The sequence below is a fragment of the Cololabis saira genome, chromosome 8, assembly GCF_033807715.1.
Source record: "Cololabis saira isolate AMF1-May2022 chromosome 8, fColSai1.1, whole genome shotgun sequence".
In the NCBI taxonomy this organism is placed as follows: domain Eukaryota; kingdom Metazoa; phylum Chordata; class Actinopteri; order Beloniformes; family Belonidae; genus Cololabis; species Cololabis saira.
In genome coordinates, this window is record NC_084594.1 from 18,913,172 (window position 1) to 18,927,459 (window position 14,288).

At 43.1% G+C, this 14,288-nt stretch overlaps 1 protein-coding gene across 10 annotated transcripts in view; it reads left to right on the top strand.

Moving 5' to 3' along the window:
* LOC133448459 (dedicator of cytokinesis protein 3-like) overlaps nucleotides 1–14,288 on the top strand; it is a 246,147-nt gene that overhangs the window by 207,465 nt on the left and 24,394 nt on the right. For 8 of the 10 annotated variants that reach the window (XM_061727004.1, XM_061727008.1, XM_061727005.1 and 5 more), the window contains 14 exons: nucleotides 226–314; nucleotides 1,459–1,584; nucleotides 3,227–3,351; nucleotides 4,320–4,482; nucleotides 4,740–4,846; nucleotides 4,955–5,126; nucleotides 5,867–5,964; nucleotides 6,531–6,614; nucleotides 7,942–8,042; nucleotides 8,836–8,917; nucleotides 9,700–9,870; nucleotides 10,268–10,450; nucleotides 12,241–12,433; nucleotides 12,510–12,637. In XM_061727004.1, the coding sequence (XP_061582988.1) occupies nucleotides 226–314; nucleotides 1,459–1,584; nucleotides 3,227–3,351; nucleotides 4,320–4,482; nucleotides 4,740–4,846; nucleotides 4,955–5,126; nucleotides 5,867–5,964; nucleotides 6,531–6,614; nucleotides 7,942–8,042; nucleotides 8,836–8,917; nucleotides 9,700–9,870; nucleotides 10,268–10,450; nucleotides 12,241–12,433; nucleotides 12,510–12,637 (1,822 nt within the window). The remainder of the gene's footprint in view (nucleotides 1–225; nucleotides 315–1,458; nucleotides 1,585–3,226; nucleotides 3,352–4,319; nucleotides 4,483–4,739; nucleotides 4,847–4,954; nucleotides 5,127–5,866; nucleotides 5,965–6,530; nucleotides 6,615–7,941; nucleotides 8,043–8,835; nucleotides 8,918–9,699; nucleotides 9,871–10,267; nucleotides 10,451–12,240; nucleotides 12,434–12,509; nucleotides 12,638–14,288) is intronic. The other 2 variants (XM_061727010.1, XM_061727011.1) reach the window with 1 other exon arrangement.

Sequence of the window (14,288 nt, forward strand, 5' to 3'; positions counted from 1 at the left end):
GTGTGTGTCCTTCACGTCTAGTTTTTCTCAACGTTTCGTGACGTTATTGCGACTGAAAACATCCACACGCTTCTGGAGCTGCAGAAAAATGCCGCTGCAGTTTCCTCCCATGAACACCTGGCCCATCTTTTCCAATTTCCAATTGCTGATGACGACGTCCTTTAGATTTCCCAGTTGCTGTCGACTGCTTGTTGGAAAATGATTTTTTTATTTCTTCCTTTCCAGGTGTAATAATGAGAATGAGTGGTACCAGGTCCACGAGAACATCATCCGCAAGTCCAGCACCAAGTACACCGCCCCCAGCACCAACTACGGTAGGACGGGATGAGTCTGAGTGTGTATGTGTGGCCTGGAGTTCACACATCAGCAGTTTTATCTGTGTTCATCTAATGATAAGATCGGATAAATGTTGTGAAGCTGAAATGTCTTCAAATGATGCAATCATTCAGTTTAAGGTTATGCATGCAGTTAATTTTTCCAACTGTCACAACTGTCTGATTGTTTTGTATAATGTCTTCGATCGTGGAAAAACATTCACTCACTGTCCATTTCACCTGGTACTCCTGGTGTACCTGATTGACTGTAAACAGCAGAATCACTTTATTACCTTCTTCGAGACGCAGGATGAGTGCATGTGTTTGTTTTTTTAAGTATTTTAAGTAGTTTTTTAAGTCTTTAAAGTTCATAGAAATAGTTTACTACTACTACTACTACTGTCATTTAGCAGCCGTTTTTATCCAAATGTATACATCTGAGAGAACACACACACCATTTGTGGAGCAATTAGGTTTAAGGACCTTGCTCAGGTGCCCACGGTGGTTCGTCTTGGTTGCCATTCTGGGGCTTGAACCTGGGATCCTTTAGACTCAAGCCCAACCCTGTAGCCACTGCCGCTGGTTGGGAGGACGGGGAGATGGATGTACACCCTGTCATCTGAGGTGTCGGTTTGGGCCTCAGACCTCCACGTTCGTACACATTTTACACAGACAGGTAACTTTAAATGATTGACAGCAATCAAAACATTTCCTAACAAACTAGACTGCGCTTGCACGTATGAAAGCCGAGAAGTCACAAAACAGAAGTTTCTCAGGAGGAACACACCCACGCCGGGGAGCAGCACGCCAGCTGACTGAGACAAGCAAGTCATTGTTCAGCTTCAGCTGCAGAATCAGCTTAATTGGCGTCACATAGGGGACCTGACCCCATGGTACACTCCGTGAACTGATGCTTGGGTTGTTTTTTCTTCTGCTGTTAATAAGAATTGATTTTATAGTTTGGAATATTTCTTCACCGATGAGAAGGTGAATAAGTAGTCACATTTTTGCTTCTAAGCACTTTTGTTCTTTATTACATGTATCAGCTGCCCTCCCTTGTCTGTGTTTTTTCCTAAAAAATCTTTAAGCCTCTCAAACTCTTCATTATTCTCACCTCTCCCATCGTCTTCATCCAACGCCGCAGGTCTGATAATCTCCCTGCAGCTGCTGAGGGGCGACATGGAGCACGTCCGCAGAGAAAACCCGCTCATATTCAGCAGGGGGGTCGCCATCACGCGGAAACTGGGGTTCCCGGACGTCATCATGCCAGGTGGGTCACATGTGTCTGTCTTGGAGAAATCAGTGGAAGTAATGTGGGCTGCAGCAAAGCTGCAGGATCCCTATTGTTTTCATTTATTTCTCATCTTCCATCGCCCCCTCTCTTTATTTATCTTCATCGCCTAAAAGTATTTCACATTTGCGCCAGTATGAGTTAGTTTTAGTTTTCTTTTTGCTTTCCACCTCCTTCACATATTGATGATAACATGTTTTATCTCCAGCCTGAGCTACATAAGTACATACACAAAAGGAAAGGAAATATGGACTCATTTCCTCCTAAATACGAAGGTCTTATCATGACTTGCATAAAGAGTAGTCTGCATAGTCACATGTCCTAATTTGACCGAGGATGGGACCGTTAATGACTCCCACGTGTATCATGTAACCTACTGCAGTTAAATCCACTTGAAACTTTAATTACATCCACGTCCTTAAAAACTCAGGGCATCACTCAGATGTACATGTATCCTTCATCCCAAAACTGTGTCATGTTCTTCCAGCATCGGCCCTGTTCTGCACTGACTCAGCTGGAGTCTGGAGCGTCCGTCGTAAAGCAGCAGCACTCCAGCGGCACATAACACACGTAACAGAATATTCTGGAGTTAGATCAAGCCTGGCTCTATCACGAGACTGGAATGAGTTTCAGCTTTTTGTTAGAGACAAAAACAACGTGAATCAAAGAAGTTAAGAGTTAAAACAGAATATATGTTTGCAGAATGACTGCTATCAGTATTAGCCCAGGGGGCATGTAGTAACTACAGAATACAAAATTATATTTTAAGCCTCTAATAAGACAAAAAAAAATGTTTCACTTAAATGATAGTATGAATGAATATGGTTGTTACAGATTAACCCAATCTGTTCCGTTCACTGCTACGTCGTCATAAGCCAATTATGGATAGACGCAGAAGGAGGAGAGTTCATCCTGTTTCCACAGAACTGGATCATCACCGTAATGGTTGTTGCATCTATAGCATCTGCCTCTTGTGCCGATCATGCCAATAAAAACAAACTGATTTATACTTCTAATGAAAGTGCTTTCACATCAGGAAGTATCCTCCATGTTTTAAATGCATTTTCTAAATCAGCCCACAGAATAACATTTGCCCTGAAGCTGCCCTCTGAAGGCGGAAACAGCGGGTTGCGTGTTAAAGCGCCCACGCGGGATGCGCTGAAGGCTCTTTCACACCTATTTCACACACATTACACACTCCTGTCCGCCGGCGGTGATGGAGAGAGTATTAAACTCCCATTTTGATATATTAAGAGTGACAGCTCCTCTACGTGGAAACGACCAATGACTCCACTCACGTTAACACAGCTCATTAGTCTCGGGTATGTTTAGTGAAATTCTGCCCGAAATCACACCTGCAACTGTGTCTGTTTCTGTTTGTGCCTGAGGACACGAGAACAGGCTGCTTTAGTCCTGTGACTCAATATTCATGTTTCAGTTGGAGAATTTAACAGTTATTGATGTGTTTGCTCTGATAGATCAAACCAGACAGGGTTTATATTAATATGTTATCATATAATCATATATTATTCATATATTATTATTATATTATACTCCCATACAGAGCTTTTTATGGCTGTATATGTGTGTTTATGTGTTCCTGTGTCTGTCTTTTAACCAGGCGACATCCGTAACGACCTCTACCTGACACTGGAGCGAGGAGACTTTGAGAGAGGAGGGAAGAGCGTCCAGAAGAACATCGAGGTGACCATGTATGTCATCTACGCCGACGGAGAAATACTGAAGGTAGGGAAGTAGTTGGAAAAAAAAGACAATAAAAAATACCTCAATTATGACTCCAAAGGGGCTGAATGAGCTCCTGCATACCACCTAGATTACAATCAACATTTTAAAACAACATTTTGGAGCAACACCTCCATCAGGTTCCGGTCTTGTGACAGTCAGAAGGCGCTTAGAATAAAAACTGACCACAGACTTCTGCAGACGTCACAAAAACTGCCACATGTATTATGAAAATCTTTCAATCTTCAAGTCTTACAGGTTTATTTCTAGGTTCAAACCAGTGAGCTTGTTTCTGCACAGAAAATAAAAATGTGGAGAACCCTTACCTCCAGAGTTTATAGACACCATGTTTAGGCTTACACCCCCACATCCCGATTTATCTCCAACCAACTTCACGTCACACTGCATTCACTGAAGCTGGGGCATCACAGAACCATCACACTGATTTTAAAAAGGCACTGGACATTTGTGGAGATGTTTAGTTTTTTATTTAGATATATTTTATACAGATTTGTACAGAAAGACAAACTTCCAACCTCCAACAACTCACCAATATGTTGCATGCAAGCACTAAGAACAAACTTAAACTATTTCTTAAATAGTTCTCTGTCCTCACTTTTTTTTTTTAATATACACCTACGTTTTGATCTGGGAATTTGTTATAAGCTAATAAAAATGTGAACTGAGATATTTGAGTGCACTTCCTGTATTCAACCTGAAAATATAAAGCAACTAAAAACTAAAAAGATAAGTGACTGTTTCTTATTGTAGTGGAAAGGTAATCTTGGAAGAAGTGCAACAAAAACTAATTTATGAGCCCTAATTGATCATTATTAGATCCACGTTGGGAGTGAATGTGCTTACTTTCCACCGCTGACTTCTGTCACAATAGTTAATGAGGAAATACTTCCTCCTGCATCGGTAGAGATCAGTGATATGTTCTCACGTGCACGTTTTGCCTCTCTCGGCAGGAATGCATCAGTCTGGGTTCAGGCGAGCCCAACATCCCGGAGTATCGCGCTTTCGTGCTCTACCACAACAACGGCCCTCGCTGGAGCGAAGTCATCAAACTCCCGATTCCCATCGACCGGTTCAGAGGCTCCCACCTGCGCTTCGAGTTCAGACACTGCTCCAGTGAGTCTTTCACAGTCTGCCACTGTCAACTGCCACGTCTAGAGTCCAAGAGCACTTTTTTAACATAGGAAAGCATTTTACTTTTACTTTTAGCAGTGGTGCGTAGCTGCACCGGTACAGAAACATTGAAATGCAGCAATGACAGCATACACACTGTGTCTCTGAAATGTTATGACAAACTCGTTTAACTACGTCGCCTCGTTTCTGCTCCTCCTGTCACATCTTTCTTTCCCTTCTCATTTTTTCTCACGCTTAAGCAAAAGACAAAGGCGAGAAGAAGCTGTTTGGCTTCTCCTTCACGCCCCTGATGAGGGAAGATGGAACGACTCTGTCTGACGAGAGTCATGAGCTCTATGTCTACAAGGTCAGATCAAGTCGCTGCGTCGCTCCTCCGTCTGCCTCCCCGTCTGTGAGTCAAAGCTCCGGCGGCTCTTCTGACGCTCCTCTCCTGTTCCCCTCTGTCCGGCCGCAGTGTGACGAGAACACGACGTTCACCAACCACGCCCTCTACCTGGGCCTGCCCTGCTGTAAGGAGGACTTCAACAGCTGCCCCAGCATCCCCTCCAGCCTCATCTTCCAGCGCAGCCCCAAGGAGGCTTTCTGGATCTCCACCCAGCTCTCCTCCACCAAGCTCACTCAGAATGGTACTGCTTGATCCAGGGTTGTTTCAATTAGGTTCACTGCGTGGGGGAAGGAAGTTGCCTTTAGGGCAAAACTGTACACATGTCAACATGAATATTGGTTGTACAGGAGAATTTCTTTCTGCATCAGTGAATATGTTTTAACTTAATAAAAATTGAGTTAATTTTGTTTAATCAATATACGATTAAATATAAAAAAGTGGCATGAGAAAAAAAAAATATTTATATATATATTGGTAGGTAAATTAATATGTGAATATAAAATTATTGTTTGTGAATTTTATTTTTCTGGCTAACCTGAAAGTTTTTGGTGGGAACGTAAAACTTTAGTTTGAAATTCAAAAGAATTTGTGACAAATGTTTCAGATGTATATTTTGATTACACATTAATTTTACTTGCAATAAAGGATAATTTAATGCAGTTTTGATAGTTTTGCTCACAAATTGCTTTTTGATTGCAAAACCTTTGTTTTTTATGATTTATCTCCATAAAGTGCACACAGAAAAGACGATAAAATAATGCAGAATGGTCACAGTCACAGTATTAAATCTGGACTTCACCTTTAGTGATAAATACGTGTAAAGACTTTTAATTTCATCCACTTTTTGTTGACTATTTTTTTTCTGCATCTGTTCATACAAACATGGTTCAGTACTGATACGTGGATACTGGGCTCTTCTGTGGCTTTTTCCACACCTGTATTGTACTTGTTGTGATTGCTGGCATTGCTGTTGGTTTGCAGTGGACCTGCTGGCCCTGCTCAAGTGGAAGGCCCATCCAGACCGGGTCATGGACATCCTCGGGCGGCTTCGACACGTCAGTGGAGAAGAGATCGTCAAGGTGAGAGTCAGTCAGTCAGTCAATCAGTCAGTCAATCAGTCAACTTTGCAACTTGAGTCTGCAGAGAACGGAAAAAACAAACATTAACGTTTGCTGCAGACAACAACAGCTGGAAACAAAGATTAATTACTAACAATTATGAACACTAACAATACTGTCCATAAGTTTGCACTTTTTAAATTTTTTTGTGGCTCTAGTGGCCCTTTATTGGAGATGCAGACAGGAAGGGGGTAGAGAGAGAGAATGGGGATGACATGCAGCAAAGGTGCGCAAGCCAGGATTGGAACCTGCAACCGCTGCTGGAGGACTGTAGCCTCAGTATATGCGCCGCTTGCTTAACCCACTGCGCCACCGAGCGGCCCAGCACTTTTCACATTTTTAAAAGAAGAGAAGCGTACAGTATATGTTCATAAAAGGGCGTCAACATAGAGAGATCGTATGTATTCTTCTACCAAAAGTGGACGTTTGTCCCTACATGATGGAGTGTCCTCTACGTTTATGGACCACCTCCTCACATCACCTCAAACAGCTGTCCCTGCATCTGTTTGTGTGTCTTTGTCTTCCAGTTTCTCCAAGACATCCTGGACACATTATTCTCCATCTTGGATGACAACACGGACAAATATGGGCCGCTGGTTTTCCAGTCGTTGGTAAGTTTAAGTCGACACAAGACACTTTAAACAAATAGATCACAAATAAAGAGACAGTAGGAGAATGAACAAAAGATGAAGGTCAACGAGCCGACGACAGATCCACAACAGATGTGACACGCTGTCAGTTTCAGTTGGTTGTGGGATGTCATGTGTTAAAATACTGCCAACGCTCGTGCACGCTCGTGCACGCTCGCAGAGCCGGTCGGAGTGATTTGATTTGATTTGTGAAAGCGGCCCGCTTTTCTTTGGGAAGCAGATTCACAGCCAGGAGTGTGACCAGGTTCATACCAGCAGAAATCGATGATTTCTCAAATTCAGTTTCCATGGTAACCAGTCGAGCATCTTATCCTCCTGCGTCTCAATCTCAGCTCGAGCTTCAGAGACGGCCAGCGAGCTTCAGCTTGTCGCTGGTGATTCAGACGTGAGATCAATGAAGAGGAAGCAGTTTTTAACAGAACACAGTTTAAATGTTTGCTGCTTATAGATATGTAGCTACGCGTCATTTACGGGGGTTTCTTTCGTTTTTACACCAGCCTGCCGTCCCCAGCTTTTGCACGGTGACTGCTCTCATTCGTTTCAGGTTAATATTGATCAGCATCTGCCACATCTGCCATAACAGTTTTATGTTTACTGCGTAAAAGACAGCAGGCAGTGGATGCAGTGCAGCAGCACAAGTGTGGGCGGTGTGGATGAACGCGAGCAGCTGAGGTGCAGGAATGCACATGCAGGCGCCGCGCTGGCGATGGGGAGCTGGTCTGACGGAGACGACGCCCCTGATTGGACAGTTTGCCTTTTAAGAAAACAGCTTATTTGTCCACAAGTTCAGATTCATCTCCCCTGTCAGAAACTTCAGATCATTTTTGTGATGTATTAATTGGGATTAATTGCTATATAAAGTTGGAAGTCTGTGTCTGGAAGAGAACACAAAAATGGCTGAGGCTGAGTAATAAGTCAATAAAACTGATAAAACAACAGGACCAGAGCTGTCTGAGAAATTTCACCATATTATTTTTTCTCCATGTCACATTAACGTCTAAGATCTAAATGAAGACGTTAGTTTGGTCGCTGCTGCCTTTCATGAGCAGCTTCTGGCAACACCAAACCCTCTTTCAAATCTTGCTTCTGCACCGTCTGAATCATCTGTTATGTTTAGACACACCACAGATCATCACGGGACACTTATGGACACATATTTCCTACAGTTGGGAGCTCAGTGTTGAGTCCTCTGCATCTGTTGCATTTTACAGTCATTCACTCATTTTCTGCCTCAAACGTGTCAGTTTTCACATATTAGTCTGACGTTTCTGTGGTTTTTCTGTCTCAGGTGTTCATCATAAACCTCCTCAGGGACAGTAAATACTACCACTTCAGGCCAGTGATGGACACGTACATCCAGAAACACTTTGCTGGCGCTTTGGCTTACAAGTGAGTGTTTCACTTTTACCAGCTCCAACTTTCTTTTAGTATTAAAGCCTGGTTCACTGTTTTTTTTTCACAAAGACCCTGTTGTTCAGTACCCTCCCATTTAAAGTTATGCAGGCCAATGTGTGCACCTGATTTTAATGTTGTGTTCATCGTTTCTTTAAAAGTGACCCTCAGTTATCGGAGCTCAAAAAGAAAACAGATGACGTTCTCCTTTTCACTCGTCCTGTCTGACCTGCTCACAGACACAGCTAGTCCAACAATTACTCCCTTTTGGAGATAAAAGGCTAATAAAACCAATAAAAACAAACTTGTAATACTGCAGTGTTGGAAATTTGCCCCCCCCCCCCCAAAAAAAAAAATAACTATGCTTACAGAAGAAATGCAGGGAATGAAGTTAAAGAAAAAAAATGAATCAATACATGACACTCCATCTTATACTGCTGCATAATGCAGTAACAATGTTTGACATATTGATGTAAAAAGTTACCAAACAAAACTACAGATAGCTGAAACTAAAAATAAAACTAAATTGAATAAAGTGTCTAAATAAAGTGTTTAGGGCTTAAATTCAGCCTCCATACGGGCTTTAAGGTTTAAATGTTTTCCCATCTGGACCGTGTCACTTCATATTCTGTTTCACCTGAGCTGCTGGAGGCTGAGTTGTCCCGGCAGCGTAATTTGTAGCTTTAAAACCCTGGATTGCTGCTCCAAGACTACATTTGGAGCTTTTATTCCTACTTTCTGCTGTTTTCAATGAAGAAGAATAATGCTGCGTTAAATGTTTGTCTTTCAGAGAGCTGATCCGCTGCCTGAAGTGGTACATGGACCGATCTGCTGAGGTGGTCAGACAGGACCACATCCAGGAAGCCATGAGGGTAAGACCCCGCCGGACCTGGCGCCAGAGTTTTGAACTGTTGGATGAGTTAAAAACTGCAGAAAACAAAATCCTGTTCATCAATAAAATCCACAAACCAGAAACACAGATCTTAATCATCACTCAGAATAACTCGAACAAACATCCTTGCACATTTTTATTCATCTGCAAAGTTTGTGTTCGAATTTTAGGTAAACCATTTTCTTTTAATGTTATCTTAACTTTCAAACTTTAATCCTTCCTGCTCAATGTCCTATTCATGTTTTACTTTCATAAAAAAGACAAACCAACTGCATACAGTATGTTCAGTGCTGCACACTGAGCTCAGGATAGATGTACCATCTTAAATAAGTGCAGAATGTACCACATTTATCTGACAAAGCTCCTCTCAACTTTGAAATATTCATCAGACTCAGAAATCCATCTCAAGTGGGTCGCGCTGTCATGTCGGAGTGGACTTGTGTGAATTATTGAGGACAGTTTTGACACAGGCTGCAGCTGTGGCTTCACTTCTCACTTATTCAAACGGGTCCGTCCCCAATTCCCAAAATGAGCTTCTGTGTCTCCAGTTCCCAATCGATATTATTTGCTAAAGAAAGTAGTAAATAACCATATATTTGCAGGGTTAAGCTTTTGAAACTTTGTAAAAAAATATATGTAAATATTTCTGGTACAGCTTTGATGAAACTTTAAGATCAGTGCACCAGCCCCTTTCAATAGTTGATGTGTTTAGCTTTTTCATCTGGTCCCGTTTGTATTTCTGTCCCAAACAAACGTATCCAGGCGCTGGAGTATCTGTTTAAGTTCATCATCCAGTCCCGCATCCTCTACTCGCGCGCCACCTGCGGCATGGAGGAGGAGCAGTTTCGCACCAGCGTCCAGGAGCTCTTCCAGTCCATCCGCTTCGTGCTGAGCCTGGACAGCCGCAACTCGGAGACGCTCATCTTCACCCAGGTGAGGAAACCCGTCTGGAGGCAGAAACGCAGCGGTGGCTCCGACAGAACCGTCAGGAGTGGGAATTATTTCATGTTTGTCTTCTTCACTCATTTCTTTTCCACAGCTGTAATTTAGACTGTTTTTGTAGTTTACACAACACTTTGATTTCCTTTTATAGCTTCTAGTACCGAGAGTATTTCTTAGTTTTCCATGACCTCTTAGTTGCTTTTAAATCTAACTTTTCTCTCCCTTCTGCACCTCTCTCTCCTTGTATCTTCCACCTCTCCATGCACCTCTCCTCACCTTCTCTGTCCATCCCCCCGAACTCTTTGCTCCTTCAATTGGGTCCTTTTTTTTTTCCTTTCTTTGTTTTTCCTCCCGGGACCTCCTTGCCCACGCTCTTCTGGGCTCCCAGTGTGGCCCCGGCCCCAGCCAGGCCCCCGGCCCCGGCCTGGCGCCCGCCGCTCCGTTAGCACTAGTCCCCGCCCCGGGCCCGGGCCAGAGCCAGGCCCCCGCCCCGGGGCCGGTTCCTGGCAGCGGGCAGGCCAGCTGCTCTCAGGCCTCGAGCTGCAGCGCTCTGCGGCCGTCTCCGCTGTCAGTAAGTAGATTTCTGGGCGACAGCCACAGTTCCCAGGTTTCTGGTGTGAAGCTCAGAATCCCAGTTCACCATTCCAGCTGTTTTTTTGTTTATTTTTTACAGCTAACATCACACACGCTCACGTGATTCTGAACACACTTTCACACATTTCTGTCCGTCAGTGACTCGTCACTCCTGGTGGATGCTGCTGTACAAACTCACTGAACACATTTGATCACCTCCACCTACAAGCAACGCTCATTACAGCTTTTGTTCAGTCAAGTATCAGAAGTTGAGCAAGTCGGATCAGTTTCATGCACATATACAGTGCCTTGCGAAAGTATTTGGCCCCCTTGAACTTTGTGACCTTTTGCCACATTTCAGGCTTCAAACATAAAGATATAAAACTGTAATTTTTTGTGAAGAATCAACAACAAGTGGGACACAATCATGAAGTGGAACGAAATGTATTGGATATTTCAAACTTTTTTAACAAATAAAAAACTGAAAAATTGGGTTTGCAAAATTATTCAGCCCCTTTAAGTTAATACTTTGTAGCGCCACCTTTTGCTGCGATTACAGCTGTAAGTCGCTTGGGGTTTGTCTCTATCAGTTTTGCACATCGAGAGACTAAAATTTTTGACCATTCCTCCTTGCAAAACAGCTGGAGCTCAGTGAGGTTGGATGGAGAGCGTTTGTGAACAGCAGTTTTTAGTTCTTTCCACAAATTCTCCATTGGATTCAGGTCTGGACTTTGACCATTCTAACACCTGGATATGTTTTTTTGTGAATCATTCCATTGTAGATTTTGCTTTATGTTTTGGATCATTGTCTTGTTGGAAGACAAATCTCCCTCTTCACTTCATGATTGTGTCCCACTTGTTGTTGATTCTTCACAACAAATTGCAGTTTTATATCTTTATGTTTGAAGCCTAAAATGTGGCAAAAGGTCACAAAGTTCAAGGGGGCCAAATACTTTCGCAAGGCACTGTATGTTTGATTGCTCTTCTATCCATCACTGTCAGGAGAGAGCTACTGAAACCTTAAAACACAATCAGAGCTTTGTGCCTTTTTTAAACAAGTCGAGAACAATCAAGGAAAAAGCAGAAAATGAGGAGCAGAATATATCTGGTAGGTCAGCTGCTTTGTTGAGACCTGATGAAGATATTAGTTTCCGGTTGAAATGATCTGAGATGAGCAAAGACATCGAGATCGCTCTGACGCACTTTCACTTCTGGAGGCGAGTGAGCAGCACGACTCTCATCTTCCTCCCTCAAGTCACGGTCTGCACATCCCGAACACGAGTCTGACCACTGATAACGGAGCAGAAAAATAAGCATTCCTCTGAACACTGTGATCCAAACATCTTACTTGCACTTTTCTTTATTATGCTGTCACGTTGAAACCAGGTTGTGTTTCTGTGTGGTGTGTTTTTGTGGAGTTTTATTGGCTGTGGATCAACATCTTCAGATTTTGTATTAATCTCTCACTTCTGATCCTCTGATTTGCTGTGAACTCTTTTTGTCCTACACCCCTGATCTATTGATTAATCCTCTTCACAACCCAAAAGGACACGTCCGTGAGGAGACTGTAGTCCAACCTTGCATGATGTGTTCACCCGTCTGTGATGGAAGCAACCACCGGCTTTGTGTTTTCACTGAGACTCACTTCTGCTCTTCTCTTCCTTACAGACTCCTCACATCTCCTGAACCTAACGTCATTAACCTTTCTCTCTAACACGACTTCTCCCCACGCCCCTTCTGCGAGCGATCCTCTCATCACTCACCTCTCTCTCTCTCGCGCCTCCTCAGGCCGCGCTGCTGAACTCCTTCCCGGCCATCTTCGACGAGCTGCTGCAGATGTTCACGGTGCAGGAGGTGGCCGAGTTTGTGCGCGGCACGTTGGGCAGCATGCCGTCCACGGTGCACATCGGACAGTCCATGGACGTGGTCAAGCTGCAGTCCATAGCTCGAACGGTGGACAGCAGGCTCTTCTCCTTCCCTGGTAGATGTTCACACTTTGGAAACTTTAGGAAGTGCGGATTATAAAACTCTGCTAATCATAAGGTTCTTGTCCTCAGAGTCTCGTAGGATCCTGCTTCCTGTGGTCCTGCATCACATCCACCTACACCTGAGGCAGCAGAAAGAGCTGCTCATTTGCTCTGGAATACTCAGCTCCATATTCTCCATCATCAAGAACAGCTCACTGGTAACAGACATACACACTTTATGCAAACAGAACACTATAACACACAAATATATGTGTCCACTGGTTTTTCGGTGGGTCGGTCTAAGGTGGGAGGCGAATGGTTTACCTCACAAAAGCATCTGACAAGTGTTAGGTGGTAAGACTTAGAAGTAGAGGAGATACTTTCAAAAAGTAGTTGGCGGATGATCTTATGAAATATACTCTACATCAGGGGTCGGCAACCCAAAATGTTCAAAGAGCCATATTGGACCAAAAACACAAAAAACACATGTCTGGAGCCGCAAAAAATGAATTCTCGTATAAGCCTTAGAATGAAGGCAACACATGCTGCATGTATCTGTATTAGTTATAACTGGTGAAAGATTTTTCTTTTCATTATGCACTTCGAGAAAAAAGTCCAAATTTTGAGAAAAAAGTCAAAATTTCGTGAAAAAAGTAAAAATTTTGAGAAAAAAGTGGAAATGTCGAGATTAAAAAAGGAAAAAAGAAAAAAAGGAAAAGTTTCGAGAAAAAAGTCGAAATGACGAGAAAAAAGTCAAAATGTCAAGATTAGTACAATCTTGAGAAAAAAGTCGAAATGTCAAGAAAAAAGTCGAAATGTCGAGAAAAAAAATCGAAATGTTGAGAAAAAAGTCGAAATGTCGAGAAAAAAGTCGAAATGTCGAGATTAATGTTGAAGTACAATCTCGAGAAAAAAGTCGAAATGTCGAGAAAAAAGTTGAAATGTTGATAAAAAAGTCAAAATGTCGAGAAAAAAGTCAAAATTTCGAGAAAAAAGTCGAAATGTCGAGATTAATGTTGAAGTACAATCTCGAGAAAAAAGTTGAAATGTCGAGAAAAAAGTCGAAATGTTGATAAAAAAGTCAAAATGTCGAGAAAAAAGTCAAAATTTCGAGAAAAGAGTCGAAATGTCGAGATTAAAAAGGAAAGGAAAAAGGAAGAAAAAAGAAAAAAAAAAGAAAAAAGAAAAAGGAAAAAAAAAAGGTCAAACATTTTTGAAAAAGCTCCAGGAAGCCACTAGGGTGGCGCTAAAGGTCTAGATTCCCCAGTTATCTAGAGCCGCGGGTTGCCGACCCCTGCTCTACATCCATCACCGACTATTATGTAGATAGTTCTATTAATGAGCAGGAGCTCATTTTGGGACCTTTTGGGTCGAGTTAGTGGCTCAGGAAATGTGATGTGTGGGTTTGTCTCTGGACCTGAATGCAGAGGCCGAGACAGAAGGACCCAAATGATAATGGACTTAATGAGAAGATCCAGGCAGCGGGGAGTCGGGGGGTGAGGGGTCCTCTGGTGGGCTGCAGATAGCGGAACGAGGCTGGTGGAGCGTGGAGATGATGCGTGGTGGGTCTGGTGCTGCAGGAAGCTGAATGTAGAGGGAAAAAGCACCACAGGAGGTCTGGAGATGAGGAACAGGTGTGCAGCCGCCAGCTCCGGAGCCACTGCCAAAAAAGCCCCCAGCAGGCAGCACCTGCAGACGCCACCATTGCTGTCAGTACAGAGCGCTGCCTGGTCCCAAACAACTCTCCGTCTTCACCTGCGTAAAGAAGAACCTGGCAAAATATCTCAGAAATTGTTTGATCCGAGGATAAATGACCCACGATTACCGAAGCGACTCTGTGACGATGCAAAGATTAACGCTTCACATATC